The sequence below is a fragment of the Electrona antarctica genome (genome assembly GCF_951216825.1).
Source record: "Electrona antarctica genome assembly, chromosome: 2".
Taxonomy (NCBI): domain Eukaryota; kingdom Metazoa; phylum Chordata; class Actinopteri; order Myctophiformes; family Myctophidae; genus Electrona; species Electrona antarctica.
Genome location: NC_136807.1, coordinates 29,014,104 through 29,041,811, shown reverse-complemented (window position 1 = coordinate 29,041,811; position 27,708 = coordinate 29,014,104). Strand labels below are relative to the sequence as shown.

Genomic DNA, 27,708 nt, shown 5'->3' with positions numbered 1-27,708 from the left:
TACCCTCGCCTTCCATTTTAACATTACTATTGCACTCATCCGGGGGAGGAGCTATTGGATGAGAGACAGGGTAGTAGTTTCCTCCACGGTAGAAGCGGATGCGAACACGACTTGTGCGTGTGGCGCGTCGCGTGTGTGGACCATGCATATGTGTGTATGTAAGTATGTATGTGCGTGTGAAACTTGCCGGATCATACAGTAGGCGGGTTCTAGACCGGACCGGAGCACTGAGCAATAAGTAGAAACCAGGCTTTACACAATAGAAGTGTCTATTTGTACGTCTCTAAATGTTTTGATGATTTGAACATGGTGGACCCTGTTGGAAACAAGTGTAATGCTTAATTGGGTCGTCCACTCAGTTAACAGCCTTTGTATTGAGTTTGTGCTTGAAATGTACTGTAATTCTGCAAACTGTTAATAAATTCTTCAATCAATCAATCAATCAATCAAACTGTGAAAAAGCCTTCTCGTATTTTGGCAACTATGATTTTGGCCCAAACAATATAAAAAAAATATACATAATTTTTTTTCAACAAGTCTCAAGACACTAAATGTAATATGTAAACTTTAAGCACACACATACAGCCTATATCCCTACCCACATATAATATATATATATATATATATATATATACACAACACACACGTCTTGTTTTGTTGAATTGAACAAGGTGGACCCTCTTGTAAACAAGTGTAATGCTTAATTGGGTCGTCCACTCACAGTTAAGTCTTTGTATTGAGTTTGTGCTTGAAATGTACTGTTTTTCTGCAAACTGTTAATAAATATTTAAATCAATCAAACGTGACACTGTATATCCCCTTCCTATAGTAATAAACTCTTCTGCATTCTCTCCGCTGTGTCCTCCTCGATCTTCTTCATACACTGATCTCAGGTCTGGCCAAGAGAACGCCACTGATGGATGTAGAATGAATTGAGGTTGGCGGGAGAGGGGCTTCTATCAAATGTGTTTTAAGAAGCTATACGGAGTACGGACACAGTATAAGCACCAGTTCATAAGTCAGACCAGTTTAATCTGTTTTCACCAATCCATTTGCTGTATGTACAATATGTAAACAAGTACGTGACACAAAATTAAAACACACATGCGCACACTTAATATACAGTCGTTTGCAGATTCCATTTACCCCAGTTTACAATAGTCCGAGTACTGTTTTCTTTAATAACCAAACCAGTTGAATAGACTTTCCTCAGAAATGACATTCATTTTAAGGTAATAATTCATTTTTCAAATAAAATGATTCATCAAAAACAAACATTCAGACATACAGAAATGCGATTTACACGAAACACTATAAAAAATCATATAACACTATAAATATTGTTCATGTATCTTCTTACAAAATGTTTTGTACAGTTTTAGTTTTTTTCTTTTCTTTTTTATAAATCATGGATAATTAAATGTATGTATACACTGTGGAACTACAATATAAAACATGTATATGAGCCAATTTTATGAAGTTGACATGGCTGAAGACAGAAAGATGAAACATACATACATTACAAAATATTGCCTTTGATGGCAACGCTCAAACAGTATGCACTCTTGACTGCTGGGCTGTTTAAAAACTCGTTTTACACAGAAAACAATAACAAAACAGCATGAAAGAACTCAAGATCAGCAAAGAAGATGTTATGTAGCAAATATATTTGATGATTTCATACAATCTTCCTCAGAGATCAGAAACGAGTTGGAAAGAAACAGCTATAAAATGAGGATAGGCGTCAGTCTGGTATCAGGCTGAAGACAGTAGCGATCCACTCAGTGGAGTGGGCGGAGTCTATGGTCTGGAGATAGGCGAGGCGTGTAAATATACACTCACATTTTTTTGATCAAGACGTACTTACAGTCACAGGGTGAATCCACCTGAACGTGGGCGTGTGAAACTTGGGGATTAGGCATGATTGCAAATGTTCAATTACAGATTAAAGAAAGACGGATGGGAAATCAATGTGATTTGTCACAGAGACACGTGCTTTCAAGCACGACGTGTGCCTTTGCGTTTTACGCCGTAAGCACACGCAGCAGCCTTGCAACAGGTTGGACTGCTTGTAGTGTAGTGGTTAGGTCACAGTAACACCGGCACTGTCCTTTGTCTTGTCCATGTATGTGGGGGAGGAGCTTTTGTCTGGCATGGATGCTGCTCCAGAAACGAGGGCTTGTGGAGGGGGAGAGATGCCCGATGGTTTGGCCGAAGAGTCTGAGCCAGCCTCTGCTTCCGGCTCTTGCTGTGAGGCTGTGGCTGTGGCTGTGGCAGAAGGAAAGAAAAGTTGTGAAATGGCAACAGAGAAAATGGCTGTGCTGTACTGTGTGTGCAGTTGTGCACGTGTTTGTATTTGTATTACTATACAGGTAAGTGGCAAATGTAGCCACAAGTATAGTAGAGTTTGAGAAGTAGATATTGCAAATATTTTCGTGGTCCGACCCAAGAGAAATTGTTGTTTTATGGTTAATTGTTTTTGTAAAGTCAGGCTTACAAATAGGAAATGATGTTCAGGGGTCAGAGTTAGAGTTATGCCTGATTTTTATACTTAGTCACGTTCATCTAAAGTGTAACTCAGCTTTAGGGTTAGGCACACACACAAGAAAAGGTAAAAAATGCATTCATAGAATTGTCGTCCAAAGATGTTGATGTCCTCACAAATAATAATAATGGAAGTGTGTGTGTGTGTGTGTGTGTGTGTGTGTACTTTACCTGACTGCGTGCATGACTTCATGTGTTCTGGCCAGTGGGCTTGCTGGCAGGGGTAATCACAGTAGCTGGTGTTCCAGCAGCAGTAGAAGATGGCCTCTTTCCTGCAGTTGGCGCACCACTGTTTCTTTTTGGTCTCATCCACCGCCTGCTGCTTCTCTGTCTCCATCTGCTTCTTCACCTCAGCCACCAAGCGCTCCTTCTCCTGCTCCAGACTCTGCCTCATCTCTGCCATCGTCAGCTCTTGAAATAGAAAATGGAACAAATAATTATGTTGATCAACCCGCAAATTAAAGGGATAGTTCAACCAAAAATCATATATAATCTGTATAATATACATTACGACAGGAGCGGTGGTATACATATCAGCTCTTTGAGAGGCAGTGACATGCGACAAAGTATAAATTAGATCTATATGGAAACAATGAAACATACCCAGGTTGTGTTTCATCTCTGATAGCTCTTGTTGATGTAACCACTGGAGCTTCTCAATCTCTATCCTTAGCCGTCGAATCTGGAACAAAAACATCAGTGGTGGTGATGATGATGATGATGATGATGATGATGATGATGATGATGATATGCCTTGTGAAGGCATTTCTACAATATACACTGCAACGGTAGCCAAAAATATTTACCTCTGCGATTGTGTTTCCAGAAGTGCTCTTGGAAAGGTCATTGTAGATTTCTGTCATTGTCCCTTTTATTGTGTCCATAATCTGAAAGTTGTATCCAAGACCATATGATATCAGATGAATGACTCAACAACAGTGACAAAACAATAACAAATAAACGTTTGCTCCATTCTGATATGTAATAAAATCTATATCTCTGATTTATACTTTTTTGATTTACATCTTTATTTACAAAATGCATTATGCATAAACATACTGTATATTTGTACACATTATGTCCAAATGCATCACACTGCAACACATTGTGAGCTTGTACTGTACATCCACCTATTTTCGGTGCAAGACAGCTTTTTACATTCAAGGCTAGTATAGGTCCGGCCTTGCTCGTCCTACATTTCGGACCCACTTGACCCTTATGAGCCAGCCCGTGATCTGAGATCTTCAGGCAAGGCTCTACTCACAATAAAAACAGGCTGCAAAAAAAAACTATAGGCGACCAGGCCTTTGCAATCAGAGCAGTCAGTGTGGAATGCCCTGCCCCTGGAGATCAGGCTTGCCGATTCGGTAGCTTATTTTAAATCGCTCCTGAAGACCCACTTTTATAAAGCTGCTTTTAATCCTTTACCATTGTGACTGATGTATTTTCTGATGTATTTTTTCATATTTTTTATCCACCATTTGTGTTTTTTGCCTATTGATGCATGCTATGTCTTACGCTCTTTTCTGTTAAGCACTTTGTGACCGTGTTCTTGAAAGGTGCTATACAATAGCACCTTTCAATTATTATTATTATTATTATTATTATTATAAGGCTTCACTGTCTCTTGGACTTACTTTGCTTGTGTATTTGGCGATGTCTGCAGCCACGTCAGCTGAAGCTGTGGGGATCTGCAGGTCTCCTGTCGTGTAGGAGGAAGAAGAGGAAGTGTTGACAGTGGTACCTGACGAAGATGTTGACTGGGGCGAGTCTTTCTGCTGCACTGCTGGAGACCACAGAGAAAACAAAATCATTCAATCTATAAAGTTTAACCATTTAAACCCTATTCAAAAATACGTCAAAAATAGCCAGAGTAGACCAATACTACAAAATATAGTCCAAACTTGCTACACATGCTCCTGTAATTTAAGATTCCTGCTTTACCGGACTAAACCAGAGATGAACTAGAAAAAGTGCCCTTCTGGGCACAGGTCTCCACCTAGCCGCAATTTGCAACTCTAGATTTTTTTATAATGGGATGAGATGAATCTAGAGTTGCAATACCCTCCATTGACTCCCCACTCATCATTTTGCGTTTGCGATCTGCTTGTCTTAAACGACGTTAAACTCACCAACATTGCAGCTGTAGTCCAAGCTTGAATTATTCTCTTTCAATCTGCCGAGCTTGTTTTTCATAAAAATCCCCCGTAGACATGTTATGAGCTACTTTCTGTCAAGAAATTCTGTGCAAGTGATTCTTTTTCTAAGTGCTGGAGTTTGGAAGCGCTCGTCGTAAATCACTGAACGTCCCTGCATGCATCTGTTTCGCATTTGCACATAATGCAGGAGGCAGCAGCGCGACCCCTTAATACAAACGAGCGCTTCCAAACTCCAACATTTCTTCTTCTTGACAGAAAGTAGCTCATAACATGTCTACGGGGGATTTTTATGAAAAACAAGCTCGGCAGATTGAAAGAGAATAATTCAAGCTTGGACTACAGCTGCAATGTTGGTGAGTTTAACGTCGTTTAAGACAAGCAGATCGCAAACGCAAAATGATGAGTGGGGAGTCAATGGAGGGTATTGCAACTCTAGATTCATCCCATTATAAAAAAATCTAGAGTTGCAAATTGCGGCTAGTCTCCACCAGGAGGATGTTCCTTCTCAGAGGAGATCCCTTGTTGTGTGCTTCAAAAGCTTTCATCCTCATCCTCATCCTCATCCATAGTTCCATACCTCATTACATTACAAAATAGACAGGAAAATGGTCTTCAAATTTCTAAGCAAACATTTATATCATCAGGAGATTAATAAAGTCTGCCTCTATCTGTTTAATGATCAAGTTGATTTGTTGCTAAAATAGTTAATGGAAATTGAGTGAGAGTAGAGGTATGCATCATTGATGTTTTCCTCTATCATATTAATACTGTTGCTGACATAATTTCTGTACCACACTGGGAGACTTAACCAGTTATATCTTGAGTTGGTAAATATTTTTTGTAGTGTTGTTTTAAACATTTCTAAGGCTTGGTACCTTTGGCTGCTTGTCTTGTCTGGTATCGTGTACTGGAGGAGGAATTGTGCTGTGGTGACTGCAGCTGCTGTGGGCTGCGTGTCTGGGCGGGGGTCTGGGCGGGGGTCTGGGCGGGGGTCGACCCCGGCTGCTGGTCTCCATTCTGTTGCCGCTGCACCTTCTGCATCTGCCACTTTTCAGAGGACGTTTGGAACTTGCTGCTGGTGGGGCTCCAAACAACCGCTCGTTGCACTGCGGCCGCTGTCTCTTTGGGCAGCAGAGGGCGCTGTTTCTTCACAGCTGCAGGAGTAGGGGTCGTTGAGGAGACGGGGGCAGCGGCAGCGCTGGTCGCTGGGGCTGCGCTGGGCGTTGGGCCAGAGGTCAGAGTTGAACCCTGGTTTAGAGCAGCCGTGACAGGTGATTGAGAGGGGTCTTTCTGGTTGGAGGTGGAGGAGGCTTCCCGTGCCGGTGAAGCTGCTACGGTGGATGAAGGGAATTTACCTAGAAACAAAACAATGTGAAACCTCACATTAATTTCTATGGCACCAGTGTCTCACATCTTACTCTATCTGCTCACTGCACTGGAATGTGCAGCCAAAAGTTTCAAAAAGCTTGAACTCATTGGCGAAGGGTAAAAACTGACTCACATGAGACGTGCAGATCAAAGTGAATATTTGCAAACTCACCTTCCAGCTTGGCAGAGGGAGACTCTTTCAAGGTTTTGGGGGCAGAAGCCCCCGGCTCCTTTCTGGCCCTCTTGCGATCGCGACCCCCATGCTCATCCCCCAGGTCAATCACCAACTCTCTCTCAGAGTCAGAGTCCTGTTCAGCCAGGGATGAGGGGGCAGCTGCCTTCCCCTCCTCTGTGGCCTTGGGTTTGTCCGTAGGGGCCTGGGACTGGGTCTGCCTGTGCTTATCCTGGCTCTCCCTTTCAGGGCCGTTGCTGCCCTGCTTGTCTCTGAGCAGGGGTTCAGGGGTGGCTTTGTCCCCTGTCCCTGACCCTCCCTCCTTAGTGTCTCCTTGCGCAGCTGCTTTGGGCCTCTTCCTCTCGGCTTTGTCCTTGTCGTCGTGGGCGGAGCTGCTCTTAGGTCTGTGCTCCTCATCGCTGAGATACTCGCTGTCGCTGGAGTCCGACTTCTCAGAATCTTCAGAGTCACTGTGTTCCACACCTTTATAGACATCTTCAGAAATCTCATCAATTCCTGTATGTGGAAGGATAAATATACTGATTGTAGTTTATTTTAATGTATTAGTCTAAACAAATCACTCAGCAACAATCACCCATGACACAGGCAAAGTTAATCATTCAATTCATGAATAGTTTTTTACCTGATAATAATTTAATGGATTACAAATATTTTTTGAAGTTACTAATGTATGCTTTATTTAAAGGCTAGCTATTTGAAGATAACAAGGTATGAGATGAACACTACACCAGGGACTACGGGTGAAAATGAGCATTAGCTAACCAATGTACATTTACATCTATGATCACACTAGCAGCAACAAAACAACAGGCTACAAACCAATTCGATGTAAGCCAGGACATAAAGAAGATATAAACTGACCCTGACACGTCACGATGCGATGAGCTACAAAAGCTACCAAAAGAAGTTGAGCTAGCTTAAACCTTTTTCAGCGCAGGGTGCTGCCAAGTGTCAATCAATGTTTATGTTTCACCATTTCGACTCCCCTTCTCTCTTCACTCAAGTGCTGCTTGTAACGTAGGAAAATGAATTCTTGCCATCGGTTCCCTGTTCTTTTTAACCGAATCCTCTACATTTTCCTTCATATTTTTCCTTGCTCAACGCTCCCACAGACCGACGCTAGATGATGTCGACAAGCGTGATGAGCCTCTAGCCGACAGTGTAGCTGTACCTGACCACGGCTTAGCTGTTTTGCAGCTTTTGTCACTGCTAGTCTGAAGCATAAGAGAGAAATGTGGCAGCAGAGAAAGGTTGTTTTTTTATGTGTATGTACCAAGCTGGGCCTTGCAACTTTCAATGGTCTTGTCCAGGCTCCTGATGGGCCTCTTTGGGGTAGGAAGGTGGACCGGCGCACCCTGTTGTTGCTGCTGCTGCTGCTGTTGCACGCTCTCGCTCAGTTCCTTCAAATCCATCTCTGCTTTCACTCGATCTGAGAGGAAAAGGGACAACATTCAAATTCAACACGATGAAGAATTAAACTTGACCACATGAATCATTTGTGCAACATCATTTGTGCAGCGGTGAAATGATAACTGACCCAGATTGAGATTAAGGATGCTTCCTGTGCCTGGAGTCCTCTCCTGCTTGGGAGTCAGTCCAGGGTTGAAGGGTTTGGGGCTTCCTGTTATGTTGCTTGCAGGACCCGTCTTCACTGAGGCAGGGGATGCTGTATACAAGCAAAGAAGCTTAGTTACCTTTACCCATATGGATCTGAAACGTAGCGGGTCCTCTATTGGAAATAGAGGACCCGCAAATAAAAGTGAGGGGTACATGTATAGAACCCTGGGTGACCTCGGTCACCAGTGTACAGGTATATGGGGCTTAATTGGTCAATATGAGTGGATTCTAAGCAGTTAATTACCAGTGAAGTCCATTGATTCCTCTCCAGTACTGTAGAGGAAGGATGGGTTCCGTGGGCCCCTTTCTAGTCCATCTGGCTCTACATCGGAACCGGTGTGAACAGAAGAGTTGTTGCTCATTGGAGAGCGCGGCATGTCCGTCATGGAGACCCTCCTGCTCATCCCGCTGGGCATGGTACTCTTGCCCATGAGCATCTTGGGCGACGCGGTCATGTCGAAGTTGAAGCGCAACTTTTCAGGCTTTTCCGTTTTGACCTTGGCAGCGTCGGGGTTGGACGGGTCAGCCAGCATCTGCAGCTGGTTGCTGGCAGTGAACGCGGTGCGGAAGGGCGCATAGTTGAAGATCCCAAACTTCTTGCGGATGTTCTCCACGTAGACCTCCATCTCCTGCATGGCGCTGTTGAAGATGCTCTTGGTCTTCTTCACGGAGAACGGGATCTCCTTGGACATGAGGTAACAGTTGTTAATGGGAACCCAAGCCCTGGTGGGAGAAAATGCAAAAGGTGTCAAACATATACAGATTTAAAAGAAGCAATTAATGTCATACTGTGCGACATCCATTTTAGTAGTCATTTTGGTGACACCTCTGGTAGCTCCGTAGTCTGTGATTCGCAGAATTCAGTTAGAAACAAAACCATGGCAGTACCATTCCAAAACGAATTCTGAAGGGTCCTAGCGCCGATGTAAAGTTGTTGTAACTTCAAAATAAATAAATTTGACAGGGCTAGACAAAGAAGATGCAAAAAAGCAAATCTATGTGGAATGGTTACTTATTAAAATAACATACCAGTGAAAAACATAGATTTTGTTTAATTGAAAACGTTACACAGTTATGACTTAAGTTATTAGTGAAGGTAAAAAATTGTGAATTTAGATTAGTTTTGATGAACTATCAAAACACAATTTAAAATGTCCTGGGGCACCCCGGTAGCTGAGTGGATAGTGTGTGGATCACATACAGTAGTCACAACATCCCCTCTATATCTGCACATCATTTCCTCTGTAAATAGCAATAACCCAACAAGTATATAAAAATAAGTAACCAAAATAACCATACTTTCTACTCATTCAAAGGTCTCACCTATCATGTTGTCCAAAAAAGCGTGCATCCACCTGGCCGTCCTTATCGCGTAGTGCTTTGGCTGGCCAGAAGGGAAAACCCTTTAGCTTCGCCCAAATCAAGGGGTGGGGTTGACTCTATGATGGGGAACACAAAGACACAACTAAATGTACATTTTGTGCATGTTATATAATAAGAGTTTTAAATAAAATCTAATGGCTGCAGGACTGTTGACTGTTGGCTTTGTGTCACTGTGTTTGTACAGTTATTGTACATTATCATTATACTAGTCATGTTGTTTAGTTTGTATGTTCAGGCAATGCAACTATCGATTATCTTCTTGGCGATATTTTTATCATTTAATTGAATATCTGAGGTGTGAGAAAGCAACAACCAGAAAATAGCACATCTCAACATGGTGCATTGACACATTGTCAATATCAATATCTAAAAATGATTACTGCCAAATATCCATATCAGGCCCTCTAACCCTTTACTTCATAATCTCCAAGTCAATATGTGTAAAACATGATTATGTAAAAACTTACACATGGCTCACAAAACCAGTTGTCCCTTTTTTGGCACGAAGACAGGTAGCACTCCGGACACACCTCGATCTCATTCATCTGAAACATACACAGACATCAACATCATCATAAACATTTTACCATTAACTAAGTAATCTATTTGCTGTTATTCAATGTTATAATATAGGATATTTTAACATCTAGGTAAATTACCCACTTAAATTACCCACTTATTTTCAAAAATAGGTGGGTAAACAAAACGATCTACAAGCTCCCAAAGTGCTGCATTGGCAATACATCATGAGCTTGTACATTTGATATTTCTGCCTATATTGGCATGCCTAAAATCAGGACGCCGGGTTGAAAATGGTTAAATTAGTAACAGTACCTCATGTTCACAAATCTTGACGATGACCTTGGCTGTGGCCGTCAGTTTGTGATTACCTAGAGTGGAGTCAACAGAAATACAGTAAAACTGCAGGGTATCATAACAGAGTGACAGGATGACTGATGAAGGTTGTGTAGTTTGTAATCTGAACTGAAAATGCCTTTAATGACACCTATCACAAAAGCTCATTTGTATAACCTTTACAATCTGCTCTGACCACTGTGTGTTATCATGTATTAAATATTTATAATTTATGTTACCCAATACAAAAAGGCTGTAGCTACATTTTACTTTTTGGCTGGGAAAAAAGGTTTTGTGCGTAAAACACTGGTGAGGTAAAAAGTTAATTTCACCGCAGGCATGGGTCTCCTACCTCCGTTATAGATGATGCAGTTGTGCAAGATCCATTTCATATCAGCCAGGAAGGCCTCGGTGCAGCCGTACATTTTCTTCTTGATATTCTATAAAAACAATCGTGAGAAAACATTAAAATGATATATGCTACGATAGTAGGATATATATGATATATTTAGAATCTGAAATAATGTATCAGCCATTCACTAGTACCGATGCTACTGTAACCCCACACAAAAGCACACAATGGAATAAGAACCCTGATGAGTATTTACAGAATCCAAACAGGATATGGACAGAATATTGCACTGTAGCGTATCAAGACATCATTATAAATGGAGTTGAGCATATTACCTTTTCCAGAGTGGAGAGGTCCATAGAGTGGAAGATGTACTCTGTATAATCTGGGTGCTGTTCCAGAGCCACAGGCTTTTGAAAAGGCTCTGTCTGTTAAGAAAGGATTTTAGACAGTTATTAACATGCCAATAGCATGCTTTTCAACATTCAGTCCTTTGAACTTTATGACTAATATAGGACTATTATACTATTGTTAGTATAGTAGGCTATAGTATAGTTTGAAGAGAATACCTGACTTACCCCGGGTTGTTTCATCTTTTGGAGGGCAAACTTTAACAGGTATGAGAGTTGGTCTATTGTTAGCATTGTCATGGCCTTGCTCTGCGTTTCTATGCATTCTGCAACAGTGATTTTCTGCAAGAAAAACAATGCAAACAATTAAAAATGCCAAATTGGTATAGAAACTGAAAACATCATTAAGCTAAACTACGGGGGCAACACTTTACTCTTCTTGCCATTCAAGTTGCAAAAACAGTATCATATACTGTACTGTATGTTTTGCACTGACAAAGGCCAGTGTTGGTCAAAATCTTTGTTCTTTTTTTAATTGTCTCACTAATGAATGAGCCATGAAATAACGCCTTAAAAAAAAATCAGATGCAAAGATAATAAACAATGTTCTGTAAACTATTTGCATTATTATCTTCTGATTAAGCTCACACAAAATGCACTATGTTCACATTCATGTCAGTTGAGACAACTGCACAGAGAGCCTACATGCCTACAGTACTAATAAGCCCCACTATCTGTCAAGCTCACGAGACAAACGATCACACACGTATTGCAAAACGGGAAAGCATGTGCCTTAAACACCAACAGCGTGCGCATCACCAATTTAGACACCCCACACGCACGCACGTCTTTAGTGAGATACCTCACATTCTGGACAGAACCAGTCACCCTCTGGCTCAGCGGGTAGTTTGAGGCACTTGGCGTGGTACACCCTCGGGCAGAGCTCACAGCAGAGCACCTGGCCCTCGCGGTGGCACAGCCAGCAGTAGAAGTCGTTCCGGCCATCCTGCGGTACAACATCAACAGGGTCACTGGTGAGTGCTGGCTGCTTCACATAGTAAAAGGGACCATGTCTTAGCTCTGACTGAAATGCAGGCAAGAGAAACAGGGGGGCAGGTTTCAAAAACACGCAGAAACAAACACAAAAAGGTGCAGTGCAACAGAAACACGCTGGTAGTAAGGCAGGGTAAAGAAGCACAAAGGGAAATACAGCTAGCACCGCACAAGGCTGGGTGTTGATTTGGCTTTGATTTGGTTTCTCTCTCATGTCATGTTTGGTGAAACATAACAAGTTTACTTTTCCTATGTGAACCAACAACCAGCATTGTGATGTGCATCACTCGACTAAATCCCTCAACAAATCGGTGACAAGAAATCACAATGCTGGTCAGAACATTTGACTGGTAAGAGTCGGGGTCTGGAGGATAATTCCTGTTTATTTTCATATGATAACATTTACGTTTCATTTTTACTTTTTCCAATCTGAAAGTAGTCGGCATAAAAGAGCTGGGCCACATGCCATAACTGGCATGAAGAACATATTGCGTAACTTTGGTTGCATATTGCATAACCACATACAGTAGGCATGCAGTATCAGTACAGTGTCATTGCACACAGTTAAAAAACGTTAAATAGACACTTTCAATTATGTTACGTGAAGGTTTTGCACAAAAAACTTTCCAGTTTCACTTCTATTAATTTGGAATTAGCCACGGGTGAATTTGGTATAGTGATTGCAAACAGCAAACGCCCGGGTGTGTGTGATACATTAGTCACAACAACAGGTTCAACACACCCTCTCTCACATGAAGCTAAACTGGAATTACCCTCCTCATGCATATCGTCTCTGTCGGTGGAAACCTCATATGTCCAAAACGATTACTTTTCAGGATCCAAATAAAATAAATAGCAAAAGTAGCAGGTCGCCAACTTCAAATTGCGTTTTGAGCTTGTCGATCTTCTGCTTTTGAGGGACGCTGTAGGATGATCAAGAATGGGCATTGGTTTAGGAAAAAACACAAAAAATGGAGATAAGAGGTTTCTTCCCGACAGCAACGATATGAAGCAATGTTGACACAACCGGGAGTCACTCCACCAATGGCTCTTTTCGACTGCAATGGGTAACCCGGACCTTCCATAACCTGAAACTTACCAGAACACATGAAGTTCTGGGATACTTTTTCTGTTGAAGTATAAACTATTCATCATTAGTTTTTCAGTTTGATTCTGTTGTTGACTTTTTTTTAAATGTTGCAAAAACATGCATTGAGCTATTTTTATAATATATCTTATTTAAGTATAAAATAAGAAATGGCGGTGTTGCTCTAGCATCTGGTTCCAATGTCTTGACCAATCCAGAGCAAAAGCACCACTAGCTCCTCCCATGGGTTCCTAGAACTCAGGGTTAGTAAAGCTCCTAAGCTAATAGGCCTGTCACAATAATTACATTTTGGTTGATTTTATTGTGTTTTTCGCATTGAATATTGGAACATATAAATCAAACACATTACATATGTGCTTGTCTTTTAGGCTTTGTAAATCAAACATTGCACAGAGTAGATATGACAATAACTTGAATATACACAGAAATGACTGACAATACCAATACTCAAAATAAACAATGTACTATGGCCAAAGTAGGCCATGCATTTAATTAATTGTATACTTTCAAACATTCTCATAAAGAGAAAATAGACCATTTACAAGCTCACAACGTGCTACATCACAATTCACAACGCTGTTTTGAGCTTATTCTGAGGCTATTCTGCTTTTCTTTTTCAACAGATTAGCGCTCAATTATCTCAAATAACTGATCAGGCGATTATGTAATAATTGTGACATGCCTACTGAGCAGCAGGGCCAAAATTAGGGTCTGAGAACCTCTGAAACCCATCCGTAGCGTATGGAAACAAATGTAGCTTCATGGCACGGTTTGCTTTGTTCTTGTAGTCGAAAAGAGCCACACTTTGGCAAGCACAAAGTAGCCTGTGCTCCCATGTTTAATGCCCCTAAAATTTACATCTAATGCATTTACATTCAAAAAAAAGAATGGAGAAAATAGCATAAGTCATGATAAGTCATTGATTTCACATAACATTATCTTCAACAAAACATATACAAAACAAAATATGAGGTGAACATACATTGGTGTCACTGGTTCAAACATGGGGGCACTATGCTGTGTGTGTGTGTGTGTGTGTGTGTGTGTGTGTGTGTGTGTGTGTGTGTGTGTGTGTGTGTGTGTGTGTGTGTGTGTGTGTGTATATGTCCTCACCCTCACCTGGTCCTTGTTGTTACAGTTGACGGCCCCGGGTTTCTTCTTCTTCTTGTGCGGGCTGGGGGTGGAGTCTGTAGGCGAGTGTCCATTGGAGGAGTGGGTGGGACTGCTAGGCACCTTCCTCTTCTGGGGGGCCGGTGGCCGCTCTGCTGCCCCCGGAGGCGGCTCGGGGACTAGGGGACCAGAGACAAAACCGGGTCACCGCAACAGGACAGACTCACTCCATCCACACCACTGGTTCTTAAACTTGAATAATTACAAGGTTTGGTATAGAGGATATGCGCGTGACATCATCATCATACCTGGAAGTTATGCAGGAACGCCTACTGAGTGGCAAAAAACTACTTTATGGCCTTGACAGCCCGTACATCCAAACAGAAAAGTAATTGACTTTATGCATGCGCATACCCTCTATAGATTATTGCCATGGACCCCCATAACTTGAGTGTAAAATGGAATGATAGTGACTTAGGGTCTCTTACATGCTTCAAAAGAATCCATCCAACATAAGAACTTTATTATGTGATGGCTTGTCACAAATTGTGTCACAACTTGTGAAAAGTGTCCATTCATACTGCAAACCAAGCTGTCTTTTGTTTTGTTCTGAGAGCTAGACCCCTCCCACTCAATCTGATCAAATGTATCACAGCTGTGAAGCTCAGTGTCTGGAGCGGACCGAATCCATCCAATCAGTTCGGACAGTGAAGACCTCTAGGTGTGCAGGAACGACCAGACGAAGGTTCTGAGGCCACCCGCAAGTTCTTATTGACGTCATTGTGTAGTTATAACCTAGCCCCCTTTAAGGTCCTTAAACACCGCTAGTGTTGATTCAGTGCGACTAATTTGCATTCATTTAAACTGTAGTGTCATGACTCATGAGTACAACCACACAGAATACAAACATTGTGTGGAACATTTTCTTCTTTTTTAGGTTGATTTTTCACCACGAATAAAAGCATCAACATGTACGAATGAGGGCCGCATCACCAAATGAATAATTTGATATGAAATATTAATATGGAATATTCGCTGACGCATTTGCAGGTTGTTTACTGGTCACGCCCCCAGTTGTAAGGACCTTTAGACAGACGGGATGAGGAGACTTTTCAGACCAATCAGATCCAGTAATCTCTCCCTCAATCTTACAGTATGTTTCTCTGCTTAATGGAAAAGCAAGGAGACAAATGTAAAAAAAATAATAATAACTTTTCAAATGAGCATGCTGAGGAGTACAGTGTCTTGACTTTTAGCATTTCTATAATCACAATACGTACATACATAATACAGTATAATGTAATGACACTGTAACATCAATGCCACGTTAAGGATAATGATGTGGTAACAGCTGCTGTTAGACTGTGTGTTGACACATGACAAACACTGAACGAGTAGTCAGTTAAGCATAACAGCATCTTTGTTTATACCTAAGAGCACCCAACGCTTTAGATGACATTTGCAACTTAAGATCAATATAAAACTAGCCAAGTAAGATCTAAATATTCAGAAAGCTTAAATAGCAAAACAATCTCTTCATTTGGTCTAGTTGGGCTTTGGAGCCTACCTTTGGAGCGCATGGCTGCATCCATGCCCTCTACCACATCGGACTCGGTCTTAATCTCGTCCTCAGCCAGACTGCAGAACAAGGAGCAACACAAGACAAGAAGGAGAGAGAGAACAAGACAATGTCACAAACAGTGCTGCAAACACTGTAACACACAAACCAACTCACAAACCACAGTAAACAAGTGGAACAGCACCTAAGGCACCCAGGTCCCAAGGCTGCACCACTAGAGACTGTCTTTTGCTATTTGACGTCAATGCATTAACTGACACTGTGCAGTAAAGGTGAACTCCTCTCCTATAGTATCAAAGCATCCTCTATTCACTTCCACTTTACTGATAACCAGTGAGAGACAATATAGCAAGAATCACCATGGCAACACTCCTCTCTCTCTGTGAGGCGCGCGCATATATTCACACAACACGTCGAGGCTGTTTAAACACAGATGAACCTGCATTTGTGTCCTCCATTAAACCACAGATGTAACGTTTCAGTTCAACTACAGTAGGTCCTGATTTCTGCATCCAAATTGACTCATATTACTCCTACTGAAGCAATTAACCACATGCACTCTTGCGTCCCTGTTCTGGGAAAGTCATTAGGTAAACAGTCAAAATAGCACAAATAGCAGATGTACAAGAAATGTTGAATAACTAAATGGGGAGAACATTTTATAAATATACCATATGCAAACATTCAGCGCAAATAGTAGATCTCCATGACATAATAGATGGGTGAACGATAATGGGCTATCAATTGGCGTAAATAGCAGACCTGCACACAACACGTCGCTTTGAGTGGTGAGCTTGTAGATCGGCCTGAAGTATATAGGCCGTTTAAGATGGCAGTATTGGCCATTACTACATAACTAGAGGAACGATTGTAGTGTGATTAATGCCATGTGCCTCTGGCACCCCAGAAGACCCTCCTCTAACAACAAGTGTCCCTGTGGCACTGATGACTATTCTTAAAGATCAACAGCAACAGTCGGCCCTTTAATATGCTCAGAGGATTCAAACCTGGCTCGGGTGACATGTTCAGGCCCACAACTGTGACACAGGCCTCATTGAAGAAGCCCTTAGTCTTAAGTGATATAATTATCCTTTTGATATTACAGTACATATAACAAACATTACATTACCATAAAATATTATTTGATATTATTAACCATATAAACCCTATACTTAGCTGACCCAAGTCCCCCAGACAGGGCTCTATAATAGGCCCTGTCCTACGCACTAAATATCTTCGCCAGAAATAGCCAATCGGCTATTTTCGCAGGAGCTTCGTCCCAGAATAGTTCTTATAATATCACTTGTAATCTTAAAAAGGTAATGAGTATAGGGCCTCTAACACAAACAAATGCACACTGATTAAAAACGTCTGATTTTCTGAGCCTCTACCGTTAGTTCCGCTCTCGTCTCATTTCCTCGGAGGAGCAAAGGACGATAATAAAAGGGGAGGGGGTCCTTAGTGATGAATGGGGCTCTTTGAGAGTTAGCTCCGCCTTTGTGCCGAGGATGTAGTCTTATTCACGTTCCCCTTGGACAAAACCTCCCAAGGATCCCTGTCAGGTCACACACTTGACCAGTTCATCGCCCTGAGTTCCCAGTCAGGAGAATGGCTCTACATCAAATGCCACAAAGGTCAACCACATTAGCGAGTTGAGCAGGTTTTCTTCCTAAAAAGTAAAAAAAAAAGGGGTTCCCCCCCCCCCCCCCCCCCCTTAAAGAAATTGTACACAGACTTATGTGAGCCATTCTGTACACAGCAATTCACCTCAGCAATGCTAAGTGATCAAAATGCAAGCAAGGATAATAAAAACAAAGGCAACACCACCCGACCTTAATGGCCTTGTGCTAGCCTAGCACGCATAAATACAACTATTACAGAGATCATTAGGCATGAACACATCAGCCAACCAATAAACATACAACCGTTAAAAACGTTGATGTCTGTCTTGTCAACCACCAGTGTAATAATGATTAGGCCTATTCATTACTCCCAAACATAATCCCCAACAACAGTGTTACCAAGCCAACAAGGGAAGGCAGGGTTTCCACTTCCTAGTCATCAAGCTAATCTAGTTGCATTCTTCTGTCCTTCAGATACAGCACTGTACTACTAGCACTACAATAAAACAGATACCTGGAGAAATCACCCACAATAACTTGTGTCATCTGGGAAAAGAATAGAGGGTCAACAAGATAAAAAATAGAATCCGGTGTAAGGGTGTCTTGTTTCAATGTGCTTACAGTCTCACACACACACCCATACACCCCAACCCCTCCAGGGCCTTCCTGTTCCGGACAGAGTGAACAAACGAGGCCCACATGAAAAAGAGAAAACGTTAGCCAACTCCCTCTGCTACGTGCACTAAAGCACAGAAGAGAGGGAGGACAGGCAGCCTATGGCTGCCGAAACCAAATGCCACAACCCTGTATTCACTGCTATCACACAGCCACATACAACTGTCTGACAACAGCCGTCTCAAATCAAACCAAGATGACCAGATGCGGGGAAAAAGTATGCCGTTCCAAAAGGCCATTATCAAACCCAAGAGTTGTATTCCATTAACCTGCAAGGATTGTGTAGCCAAATAGATCCTCTGCAGGCTCTGGGGTTATTCCAGAAGGACCAGGTACATATCCCCCTCTGCGAGAAGTACACCTGATGGACAGAAAAACAACACTGACTATGTCTGTCTCTCTGTGCCTTGAGATTCCTTGTCTCCTGTGAGAGACGAACAGGGTTTTTCTCGTCACTGAAAATGGAGGCCACAGCTCGCTCCCCTCCTCCCCTCCCCTCCCCTCCCCTCTCCTCTCCTCTCCTCTCCTCGCATCGCCTCCCCTCCCCCCCCATCCCGCTCCCCCATCCCCCACTCGGAGGCTTCAGACTCAGGCACTGGCACATCCATGCAGGAAAGACCTGAGATCTGTGAAGATTACAGATCCAAAACGTTAAAACGCACACCGGCTCTTGTCTGTGACAAACCGACACACAGTGAGTGCACGGACGGAGATAAAGAGAGAGGAGACAACAGGAACCGTGACGAAACGAGGGAACATATGTTCTCATGTTGTCTTACCTTTCTCGCCTTCGCTTTTGAACACCGCTGTCAAAACCTAATTGGGTTTCAGCGCAGAGAAAGAACGCCACGGCATGTGAGAATTAACACCACAACATGGCGAACCGTTGTTCTACCCTCAACCACACGGCATCCCTATTCTGGGCATGTCATAATAAACTAACATTCTGCGAAAATAGCACATCTACAAGCTCACATTGCAAGCTTGTAGATCGGTGTTACGGTTTAAGTAGGAGAAGTGTGTGCATCAGAGTTCGAGGGACACCTAAATAATGTCATCAAGGTCATCTCGTGTTCATATTTAAAATGTCCTTGAAAACCATTTGGATTTAATCATGTTGACTGGGAAAACACCAAACCAAACCAGTCGCCTGCCCGTGATGACCTCTAATGAGATTATATGGTTTATAACAAACAAAAAAAGGCATTATTATTATTAAAGTTATCTGGGATTTGGAGGAAATTAAAGCAGACACATTCAACCTCATATGTGAGACACGTGTTACTATATGCAGACATGCAGAGAAAAACACAATCAGCACTTTTCCTGGAAGGATCATCGACAAAATCATTCTCAGCAAAAAGTAAGTCAAAGGTCAGCACAATTACCCATATGATATTTCTGTATATTGTTATTATAACATATCACAAATTGGTTGTAACGTAACTTCATATAACCCTTTTATAACCCTAAAATAGGTGTTCAAATACAATGTCCCCAATGCATCACATCAAGTCTACTGGTGCTATAAATAAAATAATCTTTCAACCTGGATTTTTCATAAGGCTGTAAAGAGTGGATCAAAGATGGCTGTGGAATTTTCCAGAAGGCCCTCGCTCACCCTCCTGCTCTCCCTTCGATTGTCAATCTTTAACCTCAGCTGCAGCTGCAATTGGCTGGAAGGCCAACCGGGTGGAACGTTATTGGTCGGCTGTGCAGTGCCGTGCCACACAGATCAGTGTGCACAGCTTTCCTTCTTCCTCTTAAAAAGCATGTTTGCTGCATTGCAGAGATTTCCCCTGCTGCCTGCATTAGATATTTTATTTTATTTCCAGTTTGGCTGGCATGCCCGTCCCAGGGAGGACAGCATGAATCAGAGGGGATTTGAAAAAAAGTCTTTTGGAGATTATCTTTGTGGTTGTGAGGAGCGAGTCAATGGTCTGCTATTCAATCCCTGGTGTCCTGTTTACTGCCTCATGCCTACATTGTCTCAGCTAACACAGACATTCCCGGTCTATTCGTTTCCTCACCATGGTGTTATTACACAACACATTACTGATCACAAATCAGATTACTGTTGCGTAGTGTGCATACTACTCTTTCACCTTCTTAGTGGTTTACTCTTGGTTTTAGGCTTGCCATGCACATTTGTATCTTGGTGAAAGAAAACATTGTGGTGTTGGTCTGCAGCTCGCATAATTAAAGAAAGCTTTTGTACAAAGCTATAAAAAAAGACTTCCTTTTTCACAGCACTTATTATGACTACTAAAAATAATTTCCTTCATGTTTGATTCTGAGCATGTTTTGGTTCTTTTCAAACTAAGCACCAAATAACTTGTTTTTGGGTTGTTTTTTTCATTCAGTCATTTTATTAATACATCAGAACGGATGAAAGTCAAATTTGCCTTGAAAAAGCAATAAACCCGATCTGTAAATGAACTGGAGCTCAGTCGTGTCTTTTGTTTGTATGTAAGAAATAGGAGAGATAGCCTACAGTGTCACACAAGTGGGGAGAAAACAGATAAGAAGCTAAACACAGCACCGTCTAATCATATTTAACTTCAAACATTAGAAAACCTTGTAAAAATAAAGAGCCAGCTATTGCTTTGCTCCTCGACCGCCTGTCAGATCTGAGCAAGGAGGATCTGAGTTCTCCCTAGAGGGACGGTCCTGAAACACAAAATGGCCACTGTTTTTAGGATCTGAAACTAGAGGAAGCACTTTTACGATGAACGGTGCTGTGGACTCAGTGCAGCACAGGCCTGTAAACAGAGGGCCCAGGGCTGTAAATGGAGATCCCACGTACCTGAAAATCTAGGGGTTTTATCAACTGAGTTTACTGAACTACAAGGAGGGGGATGGGGGCCGGGGCTATGAATTTACAGTAACTGCACCATCACCGCTTTCTTCAATCTAAGTTCATTTGCCAGGGGGAAAAAATCCAGAAACTGAAATCTGAAAATGTAAAATAAAAGACAATAAAATAAATGCAGATACTTCCTCATGTCTTCAGTGTATCATGCCCCTCCATTAAACCCAAGAGAACTAGTGTTCAATTATGGCCATTATTGTTGCCCCCTCCCAACCCCCCATGCCTCAACAGACACATCTGTTGCCCCCGTGTCCATTCTCTTGGCCTGGCATGGCACACATAAAACAACAGAGCCAATCTACTTACAAAGCGTACACTGCACTCCTCTGCCACCCATCCCCCAACACACATCTCTCTGGCAAAACCAGACTGCCACAGGGAGTAGATGTGTGCCCATTTTAAATCTGACTCTTATTTTGCATTATTATTTATTTTCTATAATATTAAAGAAAAAGTATTTGCCATGGTCCCCTCTGCCGTGACTGTATGGGTCACCCATGTGACCCTGGTATAGAGAGGGAGAGCAATGCTTGAGTCCTCACCCAACCCCCACCACAGCAGTGTGTGGAGCAGAGGCCTTGCAAGGCCTCCAAATCCACCCCTCACCCCTCCCCCTCCTCCTGTGGGGGACACCAAAACTCTGATTTTAAAGGTGTTCACGTCTGTCACCAGAAATCAGCAGTCACTAGAACGACAGGAATGAAGACATGATGTTATTAAGAGTGATAAAGAGACAGGGCTTACCTCTGTGGATGCATGGCTGCCTGACTCACACACTGTTATGTCAACACTTATAAAACATGGAGGATACTCTCAGTTCTCAGCCGGGGGAAAAGGCTCCGCTCTTCAGGCAAGGCGATCAGGCCCGAGTAATGTTAGCTGGCTCCTGACTGGTCCCTTTCCTCACAGGCAGGATGCAAGGCGGCGTCTGATTGGCCGAAATGTTTCCTGAGTAATTATCTTTGTTCAGCGCAGGCAGGGCAGCTCTGTGGCTGTGAGAGAGACAGAGGAAGGAAAAATAAGCAGAGAGCTAGGCCTAAATCATGAAATAACATACTTAACAGCCCATCCTTAACATACAGACCCCATAGAACAATGTTTTGAAGCTGTCCAATCTCGCATCTGTTGGTAGTTCTCTTATTTAGAGGCTTAAGATGTAGGAATGGCAGCATGTAGAGAGTAGAGCAGGACACCATGGCTTCTCTGCAGAAGCCACCATTTTTTTATGGAGTGGGCCTTTGTCTAAACTCCTCCTTCCCTCTAAACCGTCTTCAGAGGCAAGAAAGAGTATAGCGCTATACTAAAAACACAAGTGCTACATACATGTCTGAAATAAATGCAATTTTGTTTCTTGAAATGTAATAAGACCCCTTGATAAGTGTTTAACAGTACGGTAGACCTATATTCAAAAATGTTACAGGAAGAACTGTCCTTTCTGAAGCAAAACAAAATGGCCCTCGCCCCTGAAGGACTTGAACAAGGCCCAATGATTTTGTATTTATCAGAATGGTTTGATTGATTGATTGATTGATTGAAGTATTTATTACCAGATTGGAGAATTACAGTACATTTCAAGCACAACTCAATACAAAACTGTTAACTGTGGATGACACCATAAAGCATTACACTTGTTTACAATAGGGTCCACCATGTTCAATTCATCATAACATTTAGAGACGTACAAAAATACTCTTCTATATAGCCAAAAACACATGGTAAATTTGTGTATACTACCAGATAAGTGACCAAATGCAAAATGCATAAGCTCATATAAGTCATATTGTACAGTATGGTAAAATGTAATCAAGGTACACTAAGCCAAATTACCCCACCCACACACACAAAATATGCAATTATGCAGTATATTAGAATTTTGCTTTTCTGTAACTGTGACCATCATTAATATTTCAACATAATTAGATAAGGAACTTTGTTTTATTGCCAGCCGGGTATGCTTACATATATACGAAAATGTGTTGGTTAGGTTGGTGCATTACACAGTATAAAAATACCTCTTCAAATTACAAAATAGCTGCTTGAATATTAACTATTTACTCAAAATATCAAGATAAGTAAAAAGCCTATAGGCCTAAACCATTATAAATGCAATATAATGTACCGGTATATTAGATGCTGGTATAATAAAATACTAAAAATAGGTAGACAAATAGACATAGCAAGGTTATCCTATCATTTTGAGCCTTTTGGATAAGGGTGATTGTATTGTAATTAGCTAATGTAGGCCTATATGTGAAACTAAAAGAAGCTATAAACCATATAAATGCAATCCTACTACAATGGCTGGTAAAATAACATAGGTAGACACATTTTCATAGAAAGGTTGTCCTATACTTATTTAAGGGTTAATTTGTAAAAACGTATATGTAAAATTAATGACCTAAAAATCCTAATGAACTGGATATCCCTACGGTTGTGTTGTCTGTGAACTGATACCCGGTAGATGTTTAGCCGATCCGGTCCTGGTCACATTCTGACCTCTAGTGGTAAAACAATGTAAAAACCGAAACCGAAACCAAGCCAGAAATACATACCGGATTTACAGTAAGTGTAAATTGGGTTGCAGTCAGAGCTACAATAGATAAGATAATAGTTTAATTTATCCAGTTGTATAAACGGTTAAAAAAACTATCTCTGAAAGTTGAGTAAAATACTAGAATAGTTTGCTTTGCTAATGTGCAAAGAACTTACATGTCGCTCGCTGCACAGTGAAGGACGTCGAGTTTTTGTATGAAATCATGAAATAAAATGTTACTGATCACTATCCTTCCTCAAATGAGCGCGGAAATATTAATAAAAAAAAACAAAGAGGCAATGTTTAAAGTAAATTATAGTTTTTCTCGCGCTAAACATTTATATATAGTTAGATATGTTACGTACCAAAGCAGGCAGACAGACTTTTGTCTTGCCAAGATGAAACTATTAACGTATGATGGTCACGGACTCACGGACTCATTCTACCGTGGGCTGTGGCTTTCACTGGACAACACGACGGTTTTGTCCAAGTGTCTCTGAACCACATTGTGTTAATCTCGTGTAGTTCGTTTTGTAAAATGAACTAAACTGAATGCCTGCTGCTGTCCTTTCGAAATGGAAACACATGATACTACACTACACAACCATGGATCATTGGCTCACCCCATAGAGTATATAAAAGGATAGAGACTGATCTGGCGCGAAGCTCCGCCCCCTCCGCTATTCATGTCAGTGGAAGTTGCTCAGTGGCGTTTTTAAGCACCCGGAAGACTGCCGGAAGTCCCTCCTCCGGACCTCAATTTTGAGGTCCGGAGGACGTATGCAACCGAGCGCTCAATGTTAAAGCCCAGCTGCACGGGGTTTCCCGGTCATGAATCCACGGGTCCGCCTGTAGTCCCTCCTCCTACCACTAGGACCCAGACCTTCAACGTTGAATAGCCTCACTGGCCCCTTGGCTCACCCTGCATACATTTCACCATAGATATATATAAATCTATGCATTTCACAGCCTGGGAGTTAAGATCCCATCGCTTAGAGGGAGTGTGGCGGCGGCGTTTAAACGATTGGCTGTTGGTTGCCAGACAACGGTTTATGACACAAGTGGAGGGACTGTGTGTGTGTGTGTGTGTGTGTGTGTGTGTGTGTGTGTGTGTGTGTGTGTGTGTGTGTGTGTGTGTATAAAGTCAGTCTGATTGATTTATCAATGTTACAGTGTCTGTAAATATTCTTCACAATCGCATCACCGCCACCAGAAACAGTGATCTATCCATCTATCTATCTATCTATCTATCTATCTATCTATCTATCTATCTATCTATCTATCTATCCATCCATCTATCTATCTATCTTATTATAAATAAATAGTTCAATGTTCATGCTAAAAAATATGTGGCATTAGAATATTTATAAAATACTATGTTATACACGTGTGTTATACAAGTTTAGTATGCAACTGTCCCTTTCATCAAATATGAATACAAAAATAAAAATCACACCCGTGTGAAGTGAGGGGCACTCCTATTTGCTCTAATTGTCTATTGCTTCATTGTTAATGGGAATTTGTGTAGGACCGAAATAGCCAATTTTCTTGCTACATATGATGTAAATTCTCCATTCATTCATTGTCAATGTGTAGGACGAAAATAGCCGATTTGCTCAGACACATATGACATAAATTTTCCATTCATTGTCAATGGCATTAGATGTTTGTTAGCAGGACAATAATCTACACTATAGCTAAATATAGGAGGGGCTAGCACCCCTCAAAAACTAACCAATGACAATGCCACCATACCTCAAGACTATGGGATTTACTACCAACTGGGCTCTCTGTTTACGTCACCGACAATGGGCGGTTCATGAATGGGTCTTGGAGTGGGAGGGAGCTTCGTCAATAAGCCCACGTCATGTAAAACTGTCGTAAGCATTTGACTTCCAGTTAGCGCATTTCAAAATAAAACCTTTGATAAAGATTCATGTTTTGGGGTGGCGAGGTCAAGGAAACAAGCAATTATAGAAGAAAAAGTAGTAGAATCGGTAGCCGCAATTTGCAACTCTAGATTTTTTTATAATGGGATGAATCTAGAGTTGCAATACCCTCCATTGACTCCCCACTCATCATTTTGCGTTTGCGATCTGCTTGTCTTAAACGACGTTAAACTCACCAACATTGCAGCTGTAGTCCAAGCTTGAATTATTCTCTTTCAATCTGCAAAGCTTGTTTTTCATGAAAATCCCCCGTAGACATGTTATGAGCTACTTTCTGTCAAGAAATTCTGTGCAAGTGATTCTTTTTCTAAGTGCTGGAGTTTGGAAGCGCTCGTCGTAAGTCACTGAACGTCCCTGCATGCATCTGTTTCGCATTTGCACATAATGCAGGAGGCAGCAGCGCGACCCCTTAATACAAACGAGCGCTTCCAAACTCCAACATTTCTTCTTCTTGACAGAAAGTAGCTCATAACATGTCTACGGGGGATTTTCATGAAAAACAAGCTTTGCAGATTGAAAGAGAATAATTCAAGCTTGGACTACAGCTGCAATGTTGGTGAGTTTAACGTCGTTTAAGACAAGCAGATCGCAAACGCAAAATGATGAGTGGGGAGTCAATGGAGGGTATTGCAACTCTAGATTCATCCCATTATAAAGAAATCTAGAGTTGCAAATTGCGGCTATAGAATCGGTACCAGGTCAGGTCGCCCCAATTCCATCTCGCCCCAGATTTTTTCCGCCGACCTCACGCCGACAGCTCGGTGCGGCGGTTCTTGTATTCTTTATTTTGTTTTACTGAGAATAAGGTTAGAAATAAGTTTAGGGTTAGGCATAGTTTTACTGGGGTTAAGTTTAGGAATAGGGTTAGGTTTAGGCATCGTTTTACTGAGGTTGAGGTTAGGAATAAGGTTAGGTTTAACCGTTTAAGCATCATTTACTTAGATTACTTTAGGAATACCAGGCCGCGCTGTTCCGCCGGCTGTACGCCCGGGGCGAGTTGGTAAAGGGGCGAGCAGTCTCGTATTCGTAGAATCTAGTATGCCAGTCACAAGGACTTCATTCAACTCTCTTCTAGGTTTCCTGTCTCTGCAAATCTAATGTCTAATGAAAAATAATAATAATAATACATTTTTAAAATAGTAAGGCAATGCAGTAGGTCCATGTGAAGTGAGGAGCGCTCTTATCATCATACATCATCATACATCACATTCCGTGCTCAGCCAATCAGCTGAACACATTCCATGCTCATACACATTCCGTGCTCAGCCAATCAGCCATCCCTGCAGGCTGCCGTCCACGGAACTAACTTCCATTGATAATCCATGCCTGAGCTTTGTATGATTATTTTTGATAGGGCATATTTACTACATTGAAATCCAATTATAAAAAACTCAAAGTTGTACTCAACTGTTACCTGACAAGAAATGCCGTGCCGTGATATTTAGTATATATAGTGTTGGAGTTTGGAAGCACTCATTTTTATCAAAGAGTCGTGCAGTGCTGCTGCCTCCTGCAACAAATTCAAAACAGGTGGTACGCAGGGCCATTCAGTGACTTCAACGAGCGCTTCCAAACTTCCAAACTAAAACACTTAGAAAAAGAATCACCTGCACAGAACCTCTTGACAGAAAGTAGCTCATAACATGTCTACGGATTTTTATGAAACAAACGCTACGCAAATGCAATTTGGATGAATGGGCAGTCACTGGATGGTATTGCAACCCTAGATAGGTCTACATCCCATTATAAAAAAATCTAGTGTTGCAAATTGCGGCTACACACACGTGTACACACACACACACACACACACACACACACACACAGTCACACACACACACACACACGATTTGTAGATGGGAACTCAAAATGTTTCGGTTGCACACATTTTCCTGCCTTTACAGGCATTATATATTATTATTCAGCAAAAAACCTTGTAATATTTATAACCTAGACTTTTATTGTATTGTATCACCGACCGGAAGTCAAATGCTTACGTTGGTGCAACTTGACGCAGATTTCGCTCCATATTTGACAGGTCGATAGAGGGCACGTCGTCATCTGACTCTGATAGCTTTAGCAGAGGGGGGTGAAAAAGTGGGTGTTGTGTTTTAGTGGGATGTAGTGGGGCTGTTTTTAAACACGCACGCACACGATACACACGAGAAACAGTTTACTGACCCCAGCCAGCAGCCGCGGTTCGGTTCGGAGCAGGGAGTCAGACTCAGAGACAGCAGCAGCATCCATCCGGGGGGGGAAGTGGACGTGGTGGTGCGAGCCGAGGCGGGCCAAGCAGAACCGAACCAAGCCGAACGGAGCAAGAGGCAAACCGTGCTGAGACAGCAGCACTGCAGGGAAAAGACACTAGGAAGAGAGAGGGTGTGCGTGT

At 41.9% G+C, this 27,708-nt stretch overlaps 1 protein-coding gene across 16 annotated transcripts; it reads right to left on the bottom strand.

Annotated features, from left to right (window-relative positions):
* Positions 1 to 1,011: 1,011 nt before the first annotated feature.
* LOC306914188 (MYND-type zinc finger-containing chromatin reader ZMYND8-like) lies at positions 1,012 to 27,633 on the bottom strand. Of its 16 annotated transcripts, none has more exons than XM_079491162.1 (22): positions 27,501 to 27,633; positions 21,585 to 21,832; positions 18,238 to 18,329; positions 15,660 to 15,730; positions 14,096 to 14,271; positions 11,684 to 11,905; positions 11,050 to 11,163; positions 10,807 to 10,899; positions 10,472 to 10,559; positions 10,099 to 10,154; positions 9,732 to 9,809; positions 9,205 to 9,320; positions 8,126 to 8,604; positions 7,802 to 7,930; positions 7,538 to 7,693; positions 6,244 to 6,759; positions 5,579 to 6,058; positions 4,182 to 4,330; positions 3,351 to 3,431; positions 3,148 to 3,226; positions 2,716 to 2,955; positions 1,012 to 2,268 (listed from the first exon to the last, which is right to left on the bottom strand). In XM_079491162.1, the coding sequence occupies exons 4-22, from the start codon at positions 15,682 to 15,684 to the stop codon at positions 2,084 to 2,086; spliced, it is 3,462 nt and encodes a 1,153-aa protein (XP_079347288.1). In that variant the 5' UTR covers positions 15,685 to 15,730; positions 18,238 to 18,329; positions 21,585 to 21,832; positions 27,501 to 27,633; the 3' UTR covers positions 1,012 to 2,083. The 16 variants fall into 16 exon arrangements, with proteins under 16 accessions (XP_079347288.1, XP_079347277.1, XP_079347282.1 ...); XM_079491151.1 differs by having other exon boundaries at positions 11,668 to 11,827; positions 14,102 to 14,271; XM_079491156.1 differs by lacking the exon at positions 18,238 to 18,329 and adding an exon at positions 27,317 to 27,393 and having other exon boundaries at positions 27,501 to 27,606.
* Between the last annotated feature and the right edge of the window lie 75 nt (positions 27,634 to 27,708).